We start from the raw sequence: 16,599 nt of genomic DNA on the forward strand, positions 1-16,599 counted from the left end.
AATGTACGGCGCCATTGGAATATTTCCTAAGGACTGCCACTTTTTTTTTTTTTTACTACATGTAAGTGCTGTAGTGTACACTTTAGACGGACTTCGGTTATTGATTGAATCAGTTTCCCTTCTTTGATTTTTTTTTCAATGTTTTATGGTGTGCTGTTATTATTTTTGATTTGGCATGGTTTATTTATTTTTATTCAAATATAGCTCCGGCATACTAATTCTTTATTATGCTCTTGTCACTCCGTTTTGTTTTAACCGTACAAGTTCAGATTTTTGGGAAACGAATTTGATTTATAAAATGACTTGCATAACAGCCAGTCAGTCAGAAATCACTATCACAAATATACCTCACAATCAGAATTTTAAGGTCAATGGTTTATTCATGTAATTATGGGATCAGTCTTTATGTTTGAAGAGGGGACATCAAGATTAAATGAATGGCCATTTTACAGACACACATTAGAATATAACATTCTTTCAACAATTATATGTATTAGTTACTACTCATTTTTATAAACAGGCATGGAAGGACCACAATAATTTAAAAAAAAAAAAAAAAAATACACCTCATTTGTCTATAGAAAATTGTATCCAAGGAGCTACAAAAGGTCTTAAAAACATTAGCCTATAGTATATTAAAAACTTATTGACTAAAAATGACACTCGATACCAGGCTGACTCAAACAAACGTATTATAAAATACAAGCTGGTAAATACCTGAGAACAGCGTAGTGCCAGGAGCCAAAGCTCTTGTGGCAAGTTTATAAGGTTAACGTTCACTCGCCCAGACTGGCTTGGTTTCTTCACATTAGGTACTGACCACCACAGTCTTACGTGCACGGCTGGAGAAGAGAGTACTCCACACCTACGAGATTGGTGCACACGCATGCACTTCTCCCGCCATGCCGTTGTAAGTGAACTCTTTTAAAGTTTCCTTGTCTAAAGTAGTTTCCTTTTGGAAACCGAATAAAGATATAGCCTCATCAATTCACGCGAATAACTAAACCTTTTCATCTCCAAAAAGGTTTACCTGTAATTTTATGAACATGATCAGACTGTTCTGCTTTAAAGATGAAATCATCAGCATTGTCTGGAACCACCAGAGGGTCCAACAGCTACATCAAGCAAGCTTCCAATAACTAACGTTGTTTATGAAAGGAGGTTTCCAGAAAAGAAACATTGAGGAAGTTAAATCTTTTCCTCAATATACCTTTGCAAATAAATAACATGTTATGTTGCTAATTTAAACGGTGTCAGTGTGCGGTGGCAGCGTGTGTGAAAAGTTCCCATTGTTATCCAGCTTCCGGGAACTTCACTGTCACCTGAGCTTTAAAAAACAGCCTATAGGTCACGTGAGGAGCAAGAGGAATGAAACAAAAAGCCAAAATGCCCTTCATCATAACTGGCATAGCAAATGAGGTCATGCTGACTGATCCCCATTAGCCTTTTTTCATCATTAGCAACTTTAGCGATCTCCAAGTTCGCTAAAATTGCTAACCATAATGAGGCTGGCGGAGGTGCTGGTGCTACATCAGTGTTCCTGCAGAAAAACATGAGAAACTTTCCAAAGCATCCAAAGCAAACCAGAGACGGGGTGGTTAGCACGTTTCCCATGCTAGCGCAGGGCCGATTAAGACCAAGGAGGAAGAAAAACACTTAAAATGAGGGACTGCATGAGATTACTGTAGCGGAGTTTTTAAAAAATGAAAGGATTGGACAAACCTCCCCGACAGAGAGACTAAAGACTACCATTTCTACCCGTTTAACAGGCATCCTAAAACAATTCAGAAATGTCCGATCGTACAATGCTGGCTCCATCGAACAGAATCAAATTCTACAATTATTTCGACTCAACTTCCCCCCACCAACCTGCAACTTTAAAGACAGCCCAGCGGAGCTCTGAGTTCAAATACAAGTGGCGATTTCTGCCTAATAAAGGAACAAAATGCTGGCTGGAACAAAAATAATTGGGGCTCTTTCAGCTCAGAGGCACCATTTCTCCCCTAATGGACAAAAATGTTATTGAGCTACTTTAGAAGTAGTTTGATAGGAACTGAACGGGACCGCGGATATCTGACGTAGGACGAGAAGAGGATGAGGAGAGTGACGTTTGGGATCAAGCCTGTGGTTTTCTCCCTTTTGTTTGGTTGTTTATTACTGTGCGGCTGGCCGGCTCTTCTCCCCGCCCTCCCTGCGCTTCAGGGCTTGGATCACGGCAATCTCCTTCGCCTCCTTCTTCTGGTTCCGCGCCTCAAACTGCAGCCTGAGAGAAGAAGCACAAGAGAACACTGCGCGACTGAACTAGAAACCAAGAGAACACTGCGTGAGGCATCGCACGACAGCTTGGTGAATTGATCCCCGTTTCCTAACGGAGAATGCTGAACTACAATGAATTTCCTGAGTGGTTGCATTTATTAGTGACACACACACAGGTGCAAACACACACACACCTGTTCTCAATGATTCTCTGCACAATGATGTCAGTCGTGAGGCCGTTCCCACTGTCGATCATGCGAAATATTCCCCTCTTCTTAGGCTCCTGTTTACAGCACGGAAGGCCGGAAGTGAACACCCAATGGCAGCGACCCAAGACGACAACGGCGCTCAGTCATGGAAGCAGGCCGTGCCACGGGCCGCTTCTCACACTGGCAAAACACAGAAGCTGAAACTTGGGAGGATTTTTGGTCAGACATGTCACACTCACAGCGTACGGATCCGTGTCGTCCTTGTCGGGGAGCACCTCTGTCTTGCCGTGACACACAAGGTCCACCTACAGAGGGAACAGTGCTTCACTTGGGTGGAAAGTCGCGTTTACGGTTTACTTTACCACTGCACGTCACCCTAGTAGCTGCTTCTGGAAGTGACAGGGAGTATCTGCCTGGAACACTCCGGAAGAGGACAGAATTTTCCAGCCTTTACTGTAAGTCGTTTGTGCGTTGGGTGAAAGTACATTGCCCCTCAAGATGAAGGAGAACTACCACTGAAGGGCTTCAGACTTGTCTGTCTGTGATGACGGTGATATCAAAGGTACCTTAAAGTGGTCCAAGAGGTCTTTCCCCACAGCGTAAGGAGCCCCGATCACCACTTCGGACACGTACTGAAAGAGAGGGAGAAAACCAAAGCGAAAAAGCGAGAATGAAGACGTCCGGAACTGTTTGCCAATGTTGGGACCATTCCAGCTCCAGCACAGGGGAACCATTCAGGAATGGGTCGGACGTTTTCTTTTTCTCTCCCTCTCTCTCTCCCTCCCTCCCTCGGTGGTCATGAGGACATAACAAGCTGTTGCCTGAGAGATAGAACTGATGGGTGCACCGAGGGATGCATGAAGGACAGAGCTGATTAGTGGAGACAGCAATGACACAAATAAATTGATCAGTAGAGGTAAAGAGATAGCTGACTGGAGAAGACAGTGAGGCATGTGTGAATAAGAAAGCTGACTGGAGGGCGAGCTGTGGTATGTGCGATAGAGGAAGCCAATTCGTAGAGACGATGTAGTATGTGCAATAGAGGAAGCCAATTGGTAGAGACGATGTGGTATGTGCAATAGAGGAAGCCAATTGGTAGAGACGATGTGGTATGTGCAATAGAGGAAGCCAATTGGTAGAGACGATGTGGTATGTGCAATAGAGGAAGCCAATTGGTAGAGATGATGTGGTATGTGCAATAGAGGAAGTTGGTGGAGATGATGTGTGATAAAGGAAGCTGAATGATAGGGATGATGGATTATGTGCAACAGAGAGTCACTCAAGTATGCATGATGAGAGGAACTCACATTGTCTACAGAACCGTCATTGCAGACATTTCTAGGTGCGTTTATGTCTTAATAGGTGAATGTGTGAAGAGACATCGTCCATCTTACCCACCCGACATGCCAGCACGCTTAGTGTTCTCTCATGGATATTCATGATGGGGTAGTTCTTCCCTTTGTAGCGGTTCACTTCCTGTAACAAACATTCAGACATCGCACGAGTTTTAAAAAAACGCAACCATGCCCCCCCCACACCCCTAAATGTCTGCTGCCACAGACCACAACGCACACACAACTGTCTATGCACCAGTAATAAGCCACACACCCAAACACCAGAGCAGCAAGTCACCACACACAGCATCCGGTGTGTGTTTTCAATCTGAACGTGAAGCACACTGACAGGGCTGGAGCATGGGCGGGCGGGTGCAGACTTTCAGAGAGGAGCGAGCTGGAATCCTGTGCATGGGTTTTTTTTGTTTTTTTTTTATGGCATCTTAAACTTAAAACATGTGCAAGCTGCCCGGGAAACCACATTGGGAGTGAAGAGCACGGGCATGTGCAGGCATAAAAACAGCTGGAGGTTTATTTTCCCATCATCCTGGAGACGTGGAGCTGAGCTCCGGCCCAGGCGCCCTGTGTAAGGGGGGGTGAGCGAAGCTGTGGACCCACACCGACCCTCAGCCTCTGCACAAAACCAACCACACGGCATCATCAGCTGCCCACATTCGGTACCATCTGAAGCAGTTCTGGCAATGGAGCTTTCTGGATTATAAAGTTTGGCAAAGGCACACGGGCAAGGGAGGAGGTTGAGGTGTCTGTTTTCTCTGAGTTCATGTGTTCTCAGGAAAGGGTTTTCCTTCCTTGTTTGCACAGTAAATCAGAGATCTAAACATGTGTGTGTGTGTGTGTGCATCTGTGTGTGTGTGTGTGTGTGTGTGTGTACTGCAGGGTTAAAACAAAATAAAAAACTAAACATTTTACTTTTAATCATAGATTTAGTTTTAAAATCAAACAAAAAAGTGAACTTTAAAAATCCACATTTAAGAGCATTAAACAAGTAAGTGAATATGCTACAGAAATGTGAACGAACTCACAACCAAAACAGAGACCTGGCTGAAGAGCAGTATTATGTTGATGGACCTGTTCAGCAAGTGTGTGTGGGTGTGTTTGTCACACACCTGGTCAAAGTGCAGTCCAACGATTATGTAAGGCCTCTCTGCCTGTCTAAACACCGTCTCCAGGAAGTCCACGTGGCCGATGTCTATCGGGAACAGAGAGTCAAGGCTGAAACGCGCAGGAAGACCGATCCCTCCCCTGGAAAACATGCCAAAACACTCCAGTCCACAATGACTGGTCTCAGTAAGTAATTTTGTAACATTCTGCAATTTACAAACATAAAACACTAGAATAAAGTAAGTTAGTAGGTGGTCTGTTTAACCCAGTCAGTCTGAGGCTGAGAAAACCCTGATGAGTTACTGATTCTCCAGCACAGACATATGGTATGATTTTCCCGTCTACACACAGGAGGATACGGAAGAGGTCGAATGCCCCGGCCACGTATATGATGGTGTCGCCAGCCTGCGGTTCTTTGCCTGAGGCAAACTGGATGATCTTCTGCGAGGTCTGGAGGAACTGGGACACACCCGTCCAAGGGCTATGGCCTTTAGGACCCTGAGGAACACAGGTAGACCATGAAGACGACAGACACACACACACACACACACACACACACACACAAAGCTGCTCTTAGAGCCAAAAGAATATAATACAATATATTAAAAAACACTAAACCATTTAAAGCACTCTGACTGCAAACAATGCATCACTTGTGAATAGTGCATGTCTTTATTTTGGAGATGCAGCAGGTAATCGTAGAAACATTTTGAGTGTCGTGAGTGACCTCTAGTGGCTAAATTTGGTAAATATGAACCACATTAATTATTTGTACTGGATAGGCAAGAAATTTACTGCCATGTGCCGACTTACTTTCCCCAAGTTACCGGCGTGTTGCTGGTAATCTGAGTTATCCTGAAAGAACAAGAGCGTGATAGACAGAACAGAGCAAGTTACACACACACAGCAAGAGAAACCAACAAATTGTATCTGCTCATATATACAGACACTCACATAAATAATGAAATTTACCGATGGCACTGGATGATTTTACCACAGTGTGGTAAGGCTGTGTTATACATCAGTGTTTCCAAAACTAAAGATAAAGTTATTAGTTGGAGACAAAAACCCCTTTGTTCAGGACAAAACCATTATAGAAGCAATTGAGGTTGTGTGGGATAATGACAAAGTATCTAGGGTAATAACAGACAACATCTGTCATTTGAACCCCAGACGGAGTCTCTGTGTGAAAATGGTCTACAGTGACAGCTTGGCTTGAGGACAAGCATTGACCAAGCCTTAACGGCAACGTTGTACAACACCTTTATAGAGCCTGGCTTACGCTCTCCAGTGACCTGGTGGGTTTTTTTTTTTACATGAACGTGAAACATAAGATGAGCCAGTATAGTGTTATTGATCAAGAGAGCACATACTGGAGTACAACAGAGGAGTGTACCTCAGCTGTGTGACAGAAGAGCCAGCTGTGAGGCCCACGCTCTGCACCAGACTACACTCATTCTTATCTAGGCTGCAGATGAACCGCCCCAGCAGGGATTTCAGCTTCAGCACTGTCCTTGTCTCACCGAGCTCGAGACAAACATGCTCTTTGCTCACCATGTTGGTGTGATGAGCTTTTGTCATCAGCAGCATCCGGCCCACGAGGTCTGTGGTGGATACACCCTGCGTGCGCTTACATTCCCTGAGGAAGAGGAGGAGAAGAAACACGGACGTCAAACACACACGGCCTGGTTACTAGCTGGGCTGCCCAATGGAGGACGGGTTCCCTCTTGAGTCTTGCTCGAGGTTTCATCCTTAAACCTGCCCAGGGATTTTCCCTCTGCTTGCTCATTAGAGATCTGGACATCGTAAAGCTGCTTTGTGACGACGGGTGTTGTAAAAAGCATTATATAAGTAAATTTGACACGCACACATACAAACACACAGGCTCACCTGTACCGGTCCATGCGCTTCACCTCTTCATACGTGTCCCTTCCATCCACCGTTAATGTGATGTCATCTAACCAAGCACAGAACAGCTTCACTTAGCAGCTTGTCTCCACAGCCCCAGCCCCACAGCCCGCCGGGGTACAGCGGTGACCTCTCACCTCCGTGCACGCAGAAGTCGCAGTTGTGCTTGTCAAGGGTCTGCAGCGTTGTGACATAAGGCGCTCCCTCCACTATCTCATCCACCCACTTGATGGCCCTCACCATCTTGTAGCGCTCCTCCTGCGTGAACACGGGTGGACCCTTGTGCTTCGAGATCTCTTCTGAGGACCAAAATGAAGGAGGTGGAGAGGGGAATGAAAAACATGGCGAGGGGATGGGAGGGGCGGACATGAACGACAGACTGCTGTAAAATGTCGTATTGAGGGCATTAGTGGAGCACTGTTGTAAAGGATTAAGTTGCTCTGGACAAGAGCATCTGCTGAAATGCTGAAATATGTAAATGAATATAAATGGGTGTAAATCTAAATGAATGGTTGGGAGTGGAATCCTGCGAGACACATTCCTACCGTCTGTGTGAACACCCACCACGAGGTGGTCTCCCATCGCCTTGGCCTGCCGCAGCTGGTTCGAATGACCATAGTGGACCATGTCGTAGCTGAATATGAGAGAGAGCGAGACAGAGAGGGAAAGAACGAGAGAGAGAACAGCGTTCCTGTGAGACAAGGCTTCCAGTGTTCGAGCAGTGAATGAGCTTGATCAGACATGTTACACATGTACAATCACTGTTCCTTAACCAACCTCCTCATCTCGCAATCTCTCAGGTCAAACAGAGGTTGAGGTTTTACTGGCTATGTTTTGGTTGTGGTTCCTGTGGTCTTTGTGACTAGCAGCTACATACATAAGTTAATGTATCAAGTCAAGTTACATACAGCGGCTCTAGAAAATAATGATGAACTCAAATTCCCATAATGCTCTGCTGTTCCATACTTGCTCATTGGTAAACATGTTCATTTGCCCATTGGTGAACAACATGTTCACTATGTGAGATATTAATAGAGTCACATGTTTGCGAGCTCAGGAGTGTTGAAATGGAATGCAAGAGCTAGATAACATCTCACGCACTCTGCCTCTACCTAGGCATAAAGTCACAACCACATTAAGCTTTTATTCAGGTTGTTAGCAAATTGTGATATTTGCATTTCAAGCTCAGTTTATACATACTAAGAAGAAATGTAAGCTCTTCCCTTCCTTCTCCAGTGCTGTTAAATATTGCAGTTTGGTTCAGAAATGAACATCTCAGTCAAAACAACGCAAAGGCATCTACAGCTGTAACGTGGGTTTGAGTCTCAGCTGTGCTACATGCTGTGCAGGGGTGGCGGTGGCTAATGTTGCAGCTGGTCTCCTTTAACATGACTGAGAAGATGGCAGGCTGCCTCTTCTCCCCACCTTCATGTAGCCAAACAAGCACTTGACTGGCATTATGGTGAAGTGGAACGTTAACTGTTAATAAGCCACACTGAGAGTGTGCTCATACTCAGTCACTGTTAGTCAGTTACTGTCGGTGAAGACAGTATAGTATAGTATAGTGACAACTGTGTGTCTGTGTGTGCCTATGGGCTGGAAGACAGGGGTGTAGGAAAAACAAAAACCAAAGCTTTTCTACTCTTATGTTTGTATGATTAACAATTCTGTACACACCTAGACTTGTGGCATCAGTAAGTTTAAGTCATATTCACCTCCTTAACGCAAATAATGTTCAGTGATCGCACAATAGCTAGTCAAGTCAAACTGTCCTGACATTCAGTTACTTGCCAGCTAGCTAGTAACTAACGGCAAGCATGTACATGAAAGGAAGCAAATCACCTTCCTAGTTAGCTAGACACTAACATTTTAACTTGCCAGCTGGCAAGCTGACATTTTCAGTCACCTACTTTGACAACTCGCTAGTGACCAGATAGCTGGCACAACACACCAGCTGCACGGCGTTCTCGCTTAACTTTACAAGCCAGCTGTCAAGGTTAGCAAAATTAGCTCACTAACTAGTTAATTTACGAAGCGGATTAGCGACCGTTAGCTAAACAACGCCAGGTTTGTCTTTTGCATAATATAGTTAGCGAACTTAATTTCCTCTTGGACGTCAGGAAAAATAAATAAGTTAATAGCTAAGATAGCTAGGATAACTAGCGCTAGCTGAGATGGCTAACGGTAGCCGATGGCTACATACCATCCATCGCACCATACCCGAACTACACGCTTCCTTTTCTCGGGACCACAGGCGGGGGATTCTCGATGAGACAGCGCTCCTCCAGATTCCTTAGAATCGTGGTGTCCGTTTTTGATCATTTCAAAAGTGCGATAAAAGACAGAGCTATGAGTAAATCTATGAGCAAACGGGTTAGTGCGTGTCCTGGGCGTGCCGGTCGGTGACAAGCAGGGATAGCCGGCTCAGAGAGACGGTATACCATAATAAAAGTCCCGCATTTTGTTTAAGAAATAGAACACGACAACATTCATGTTTTTTTTCTTAAATAAAATGTCTCTTTGTGGAAAAACACATTTCGTCTTCGACTCGTGCTTGTGACCAAATCATAGCCGTGATGTTATTTACGCTAACCCACGACGTCAGTATGGCGACATGATGCTGCCAATAGTCGAGAGCATTTTTTTAATGTTACAGCGCGATTCACACAGCACTCACGGATTTTAACTTGCTTTTCTGCGCACTGAAACTCATCATAAAGGATCATCAGTAGCGGATTTTGAAAAATGAAACTGTTCTGTTCTCTATGGAAAGCCACAATGACACATCATAGCCGTATGAAACATCTGTAGCTTTACCATGGACATTTACGGTATTTAGCTAACAAATTTATCCAAAGCGACTTACATTTATGATTGAGTACAACTTGAGCAATTAAGGGTTAACAGCCTTGCTTAGTTGCAACTTGGCAGTGGTGGGGCTTGAACCACTACGAGTACCTTAACCACTGAGCAGGTCAAGTAAAGTGTTGGAGCCCTTCTCCCAGGTTGGGGGTTAAAGCCCCTAATGCTCCGATTACCATGGGAACCACATTGCCTTCACCCCACATCTTTTCTGTCTCTTCCTTCAGCCCTTGGTATTTCTCGACCCTATTCTGCCGTTTGTCCACCACTACTATATCCCGGTTGGTTAGTAATTACCGTCTTGTCTGTCTGTATCTGAAAGTCCGACAGGATCTCAGCATGGTCATTTTCCACCGCCTTTCGGGGTGTATCCCACTTAGACCTTGGAACTCCCGGCCCGTACTCGGCACAGATGTTTCTGTGCACTATACGTAAGTACACTATAAATGATTTAAGTAACTAATCACATTTCTTGGGGCCGTCGGTCCAAGCTACAGATTGAGGATGTGTTCATACTTTTGGCAGTGCTGTAGCGGTGAAAGCGCGAGCGCAAGAGCATAAAAATATTCGCGAGCGCGCAGGTTGAGTGTGAGTGCGCAGAAGCGCAAGCTCGTGCAGAGCAGCATATATCTAAGAGCGCGCGCAGCTTTGTAGCAGAGCAAAAATAAATCTGACAACATTACAACAGATGTTGTCACAAAGCAGCTTCACAAATGCACAAGTCCAAGCCTCCAGTAAACAAGCCAAGGTTGACAGTGGCAAGGAATGATGAGCTGGGGCATGAGGAAGAAACCTTGAGAGGAACCAAGACTCAAAGGGGCGGGGGGGGGGGGGGGGGAAGGGCAACCACCACTGGCCGACAATGTTCACCACAGTAATAACAATTTAAAGAGAAAACCGAATAAATAATAATACAATGGAAAAAAGCAATTAATGTCTAGTCCGGGTTTTTAGTAATCCTAGTCCTAGTTCCGAATGTGCGCATATGTCTGAAACCCATCCCGCACGAGAACCTCCATCAAGGTCAACGGAGAAGTAGTTGGCTGGTGTGGAGGTGTGGTGGGCTACAGCAGGGGGCGTCAGGGGGTGGTGGGAGGAGCCATGGCAGCTGAGACGGGTTGTATCTGTTATCTGTTATATCATCCAGTAGATGGCGCGGTATGGCCTAACTACGCGCAACATTCAATCAAACAAGTGGAGCAACGATTCAGCAGTGAACGTGTGTAGATGTTTAGTGTCACTGTATTAGTCAAACGCATTGCGGATTGAATTTATTTTCCCCCTAAATTATCATTTTTGCTTCAGCCTTTTGCTGAAGCAGTAGTGCTGACGTATGTCTTTTCAATTGGAATTAATTCAGGATTAATTTTATTTTGACAGATTTTCGTTGCAGTACCGATGAATGCATGTCGTATGCAGTACCAGTTGAGATGTGGAATGCATGTTCTGAAGAAAGCAAAAGAACACAAAGAAATGTATTGGACAAGTTTATTTTGCAGAGCATGGCAGCGCGCGCATGGCGTTTTGACACCATAGCGGCGTAACTACATAACCTTACTCACTATCCTGAGAGTGGGTACGTTAGGTACGTTTTCCTGAGTTTTCAACATTGCTTATCAATATCATAAATACAGAAAATAGCTAAAACCTATAGAAAAATATGCATTTTTAAATCACAATTTTATATGCCGTACCACAAATCTCTGTAAAATAAATAATCACTTTATATATCAGTGTTCAAGTCACAAACAATGAAAAAAAACAAACATATGGCTTAAAAAAACATATGGCTTTTAATTTCCTGCATTGCATCAGTTATTCTTTTAAGGACTATGGCTTTATGTGATTTGAAGATGGAAGGTCTTCTGCATAGAGAACAACATCCAAAAACCTCACTCCTGCAGCGGAAGCTCTCGTTGGTTTCAGTCTTGTTTTCCACTGGAGGAAAAAGGAACCATCTGATTAGTCTATAACAGTCAGCAAGGGTTAGGTCCTGATGGAAGACCCCAGAAAGACATGGTTCTGCCTCATACGTGGTCTACCACGCTCAGGGGTGTTCAAGAAAAAATAAAAACACTTAACGGTCGTTGAACAGAGTTTTAGGACATGTGACTGCAATGAAACCTATGCAGCCCTACACACACTTTGGACTGTCAACTGATTGATTTAGAACATTGTCTGACAGCTAGTGATGAAGTAGATATTGCCTGTGCCTTGCAATTTAGGTGTACGGTGTAGAGTGGAGGTGCTCGGATCACAGTCCTCAAGGTCTTACAGGATGACCACCTTCCCTTTATCTAGGAGCCAGGTGTGGCAAGGCCAACCAGTGATCTGAATCACTTAATCAGCTACAAGGGACTAAAATCCAGGACCGGATTTGAATATCACCAGTGCGTAGTGCTGTAAGGAGACGTGGAGTGGACGTTACCTTGTCCCTGACGTCTGGGAGCTCATGACCCACTTTAAGTACTCCTTGGCCGCCAGACTGTCGAGCACCTTGTTGACATCACTGGTGAAGCTCCCGTCCACATGCCTCTTTTGCATTAGATCTGCTTGTCCCTTCCTGGCACAACTGAGCATGTGCAGAACACAACATGAGCACTGGGAGGTTCACTCCCGAAGTCCTGTAACATGGTTGCAATGCACCTTCACAACTCTCCACAACAACAACAGTAATAATACATATTATTGTCATTGTTGTTGTTGTTTTTGTTCTTGTTATGTGGTTAATAATAATTCTTTTCTTTAATTTAAATGACTCCTTCAAAAGTTCATAAAGTGTTTCAGAAAAAGAATAAATAAGTGAAATTTAAAAAGGATAGACTGTAAAATGAAAAGAAAATGATAGAATATAATGCACCCACCCCAGGCCATTTCTATCCTAAATAAAGTTTAAGTAGAGACATGCTGTAGAAAGGTCAATAGTGCCACGTTTAAGGGTCCAGATCTACTGGTCATGTTTGGCTGAGTGGCCCATCAATCATCTAGTCCAAAGGCACCATTTCAAGATCCAGAATCCAAAATTCAGTCCTGGACTTTGTAATTACTACTAGCTAATTAATGTCAGGGAGCAGAGGTCTTCACCTCCAGACACCTCAAGACATCATAGAACTGAGGTCTTCAACTCTGTTGTCAATCGAACACTTAATGTAGCTACCTGATTGATCACATGATTTGGATAATAAAATTACAATGTGATTTGAAAGCTATGTTCCATAACATAAATTAGCAAACAGTAATTACAAATTCTGGAATCAGATTTTGGATTGAGTGTCTTAGGGTCAGATGTGATAACAGAGTGCATTTACAGTTTGGTTAACTACCAGTGAAAACAAACCCAGGTCTGGAAACTGGATTTGGTATCCAGAGTTAAAGAGACCCTTGAATCAGCTATTCGTAGAGCATAAGTCAAGTGTTTAGAAATCTTGATTTCTGTAGGCTTTTTGTTTTGTTTTTTGTATAACAAAAATTCAACAACAGCACAGATCCAGAGAATTTGGTGTGTGTGTGTGTGTGTGTGTGTGTGTGTGTGTGTGTGCGTGTGCGTGTGTGTGTGCATGCTGCAGAAGGTCCCCAAAGCCATATAATCCAGAAAGCAGATAAGTAGCCTTTATGCTTTGTGGCATTAGCAACAATGAGGAGCGAAGTTTGCTGGAACAAAAGCTCCCAAAGCCAAAAACTTGCACAAAGAAAGAGACCCGCAGCAGAACCCAGAGAAGATCAATAATTCAGCGCGGTTTATTAGTACAAGCGTTGTCAGCAGGGGTAGGACAGGATCAAAAAAAAAAAAAGCAAGCATAAAGAACAAATAATGCATAGGGGTTCATCTGCTTAGAAATATATTTCTACATCTCTCCCTCCCTGTCTGTCTCTATAGCCCTGTCTGTGAATGTTATCTGCCTTCCAGGGTGGAAGGTCTCCCTCCTCCCCCCCATAAGGCACTGTGGGTGAAGTCATGGGCCATTTTGCCTACTCTTGTTTTGACGGCGCACTCTTCAGCCGGGTGATGAAGTCTTTCACAGCCTGGTCCTGCAGGTAGGAGCTCACGTCGCTGGTATAGGTGCCGTCAGTATGGCGCTTCGTCGGACTGCTGTGGAGGTAACAGAGGGGAGACGGCGCATGACACTGCATCCTGCATGACCTTACCCAGGCTGAGCCCGACCCGCAGCGGGTGAAGTCGGTCTCTGGGCCCAAGCCGCAAACGGACTTTAACAAAGTAGACTAGTATAAAGAGGATTCTCATTGTTGGAAACAATTCAATCAATAATAAATAAATAATGTACAAGGTGAAAGGTGAATAATGAATTCAGCTTTGAAGGAGTATATAAACTATAAAATATTACTCAGGCTTTCAAAGCAATATGTCAAAATGTGTAACACAACTCGAATATTTGTTGTATTTTTCATGAACTCAAACATTTACAAAGATTTTACATATATATATAAGATTGTGTAACTTCTGTGTGTGCACTATGGGCCACTTTTTGTGGGCAAACGTGCTTTCAGCATGTCAGTGTCAGTGGTATTGTTAACGTGCTGATTTCTAACAACATCATAAAAGCTAAAATGGCAAATAGCAGTGAAATCAGAAATCAGATCTTTGAGGAATATTACTCATTTCTATTTTTTTATACATAACTTTTAGAGCTCAGATATAACCTTTCATATATACATTTTCATATATACATTTTCTAGTATGAGTTGCTATAGGTGCGTAGTCACAACTATAGAAGTCAAGTTCATTGTGGTATATAATGATCCAGTTATTAACTGATAGTGATGTAAGCTAAGAAAACTACATGATAAATGCTATTAAAATTATTATGTAGTTTGTGTAAGTTAACCTACATGCTCGAAAGCCCTCAACAGACAAACTGTCAAAATTTAAGGATGCCACCAAGGAAGGAGGCAGGTCCATCTATATCTGAGCAGTTTAACATAGATATAAATTCCCTTTACTAATACAATTAAACAAATATATTTTTAAAATCCACTTAAATATGAACTGAGAAACAGTAAATCAAAGTAACAAAAAAAATTTGAAAAAAAAAAATGTAGGTTTGAAACAGTGAATAGAAATTTTAACTAAATTGTTTGCCTCTTGGTATCTTCCAAGGACTTTTAATATGCTATATAAAAACTGCTATATAAGAGGCAGTTCAGGTTTTTGCTTTGTTTATAGCTAAGTAGACCTGGTGTATAAAGATCTCTGGCAAAGATGCCGTTTCCTAATCTTTTGTTTTAAAATAAAATTTGTGTAGTGCGTAACCAGAGCTCAAAAGATCCAATTCATTTTTTAAAAGCATAAAATATCAAAAATTGCAATCAATCTTGGCCTCAGAATTGAAAGTTGCACCCAGCCTGCACATATATGTGCAACGGGTAGAGTTACACCTCTATTCAGTGTTACTGGCATACAGCAGTGAATGTCAGTTACGCTAGTAATTAACATGCTGATTGATTAGCTGAACTGAAGCGGAACTGGAAGCTTAGTGTGGGACCCTAAACACTGAAGTCTCCGGTGGATGCCCCCACACTCACCCGTTCCTCTCCGAGTTCATCAGCCAGTGCACAAAGTCCTGGGCCCTCCTAGTCTCCAGGTACTTGCTGTAGTCGTTGGAGAAGGTACCCTCCGAGTGCCTCTTCACCACGGGTGAGTCTTGGCGCTCCTCGAGGAGCTGCCCCACCATCTCTGAGCTGTGGATACATCATCCATGATTAAAAGGGCTCACAAAAAGCCTCAGATGCAGTAAAAATCCCTTACAGGTGGTTTAAAGCATGCTCGGTTATGCCAACACCTTGGATACGGTATTTCTGCAAGATCCACTAGCTAAAGATAACTTTAAAATGTATCTTGCGTCCTTAGGTGAGGCTGAATTCTCATTTCTTGTTCAGGATTTAAGTCCACAAGGCATATTCTATGAATTTGCACTAAATCAACAGCTTTTCATCAACTACAGCAGACGGCAAAATTCCTTTCCACAGTTGCTCTAAGAAGGAAAAAAGTTCTCCTGTAGTGTCATTTGCAGTTCATATGTTCCAAATGTTCTGTTCTAGAAGTTTCTTACCTTGTGATGTAGTCTTGTAGCGGCTGTGCCAGGCTACTGTCCATGAAGAAGAGTAGCAAGAGGCCAGTGAGAAAATGTGTGTTTTTCATTTTAATACCCTGTCATACACACACAATCACAAAAGAAAAGCGACAGGTATTATTCATTTCTGAGCAAAAAAGAAATGATGGTCACATCCACAAAACCAAAACACCTCTTAACATATTTTCATTTGATATCCCATTCTTCGTTTTCACTCTTTGGCACTCACTGACCCACAAATGTGTGTGTGTGTGTGTCAGCTCTCCTGCTTTCATTACCCGGGTGTAGACGAGTGTCTGTGCGGATGAGAGAACTCCTCCTTTCCCTTTTGGCTCCTCTCGTCGTTCTGTTTCTGACCGTTTCTCCATGTGCCTCCCTCCTTTATAGTGGTGTGAGGATCCACCCTGATGGCAACCCCCTCTTATTCACCTTCTCTCTCACACACACACACACACACACACTTATACGTGCGGCTCTGCACGTGTTGAACTCATTCATTAGTCCCAATCCATTTACCCTGCTCGTGGCTTGGCCCGGCTGGCTGAAACAGAGGCCTCTGTTTGTTTAGAGGAGGAAGATGCGCCAGCTATCCATCTTGTTAAATAAAGTAAGAGAAAAACTGAATCAAGTGAGCGTGTACACTCTGGCCAAGAGCCTGTTAGCACTTAGCGCCAGTCCTGATAGCTGAATGAGACCTCATCACTCTGAGATCACAGAAAGAACTCCATGTGGCTTTATTGCCTTTCCCGGAGCTTCCCAGGAAGCCACGAAGGCCTAAGCGCCTTTCCACTGTGCTGTTCCTGCATGCACCCAGAGCAC

The 16,599-nt window shown here is 43.6% G+C and overlaps 2 protein-coding genes across 5 annotated transcripts; both read right to left on the reverse strand.

The window, feature by feature from the left end:
- Positions 1-354: 354 nt before the first annotated feature.
- pcyt2 (phosphate cytidylyltransferase 2, ethanolamine) lies at positions 355-9,357 on the reverse strand. Of its 4 annotated transcripts, none has more exons than XM_027023402.2 (13): positions 9,050-9,357; positions 7,394-7,463; positions 6,967-7,128; positions 6,812-6,878; positions 6,476-6,560; positions 5,735-5,776; positions 5,281-5,419; positions 4,927-5,009; positions 3,864-3,941; positions 3,032-3,097; positions 2,705-2,770; positions 2,451-2,539; positions 355-2,263 (listed from the first exon to the last, which is right to left on the reverse strand). In XM_027023402.2, the coding sequence occupies exons 1-13, from the start codon at positions 9,149-9,151 to the stop codon at positions 2,155-2,157; spliced, it is 1,158 nt and encodes a 385-aa protein (XP_026879203.2). In that variant the 5' UTR covers positions 9,152-9,357; the 3' UTR covers positions 355-2,154. The 4 variants fall into 4 exon arrangements, with proteins under 4 accessions (XP_026879203.2, XP_026879202.2, XP_026879204.2 ...); XM_027023401.2 differs by having other exon boundaries at positions 7,375-7,463; positions 9,033-9,349; XM_027023403.2 differs by having other exon boundaries at positions 9,033-9,136.
- A 2,189-nt stretch (positions 9,358-11,546) lies between these two features.
- On the reverse strand, positions 11,547-16,100 carry gcga (glucagon a). The gene is made up of 6 exons (XM_035520876.1): positions 16,059-16,100; positions 15,760-15,857; positions 15,233-15,388; positions 13,665-13,781; positions 12,120-12,263; positions 11,547-11,629 (listed from the first exon to the last, which is right to left on the reverse strand). The coding sequence occupies exons 2-6, from the start codon at positions 15,846-15,848 to the stop codon at positions 11,614-11,616; spliced, it is 522 nt and encodes a 173-aa protein (XP_035376769.1). The 5' UTR covers positions 15,849-15,857; positions 16,059-16,100; the 3' UTR covers positions 11,547-11,613.
- Between the last annotated feature and the right edge of the window lie 499 nt (positions 16,101-16,599).

Source organism: Electrophorus electricus, chromosome 21, assembly GCF_013358815.1.
Source record: "Electrophorus electricus isolate fEleEle1 chromosome 21, fEleEle1.pri, whole genome shotgun sequence".
Taxonomy (NCBI): Eukaryota; Metazoa; Chordata; class Actinopteri; order Gymnotiformes; family Gymnotidae; genus Electrophorus; species Electrophorus electricus.

What these genes read in the sequence shown, in the direction of transcription:
- pcyt2 (XM_027023401.2), bottom strand. Translation starts at nt 9,151, where the DNA reads ATGATCAAAAACGGACACCACGATTCTAAGGAATCTGGAGGAGCGCTG. An exon ending in AAGCTCATCACACCAACATG is followed by an intron (nt 5,777 to 6,475) that starts GTGAGCAAAGAG and finishes TTGTTCTTTCAG; the next exon opens with GATAACTCAGATTACCAGCA. An exon ending in TAAGCGTGCTGGCATGTCGG is followed by an intron (nt 3,098 to 3,863) that starts GTGGGTAAGATG and finishes CCTCTCTTTCAG; the next exon opens with TACGTGTCCGAAGTGGTGAT.
- gcga (XM_035520876.1), bottom strand. Translation starts at nt 15,848, where the DNA reads ATGAAAAACACACATTTTCTCACTGGCCTCTTGCTACTCTTCTTCATG. An exon ending in CTACAAGACTACATCACAAG is followed by an intron (nt 15,389 to 15,759) that starts GTAAGAAACTTC and finishes ATGTATCCACAG; the next exon opens with CTCAGAGATGGTGGGGCAGC. An exon ending in AGTGCGCCGTCAAAACAAGA is followed by an intron (nt 12,264 to 13,664) that starts GTAGGCAAAATG and finishes GCACATGCTCAG; the next exon opens with TTGTGCCAGGAAGGGACAAG.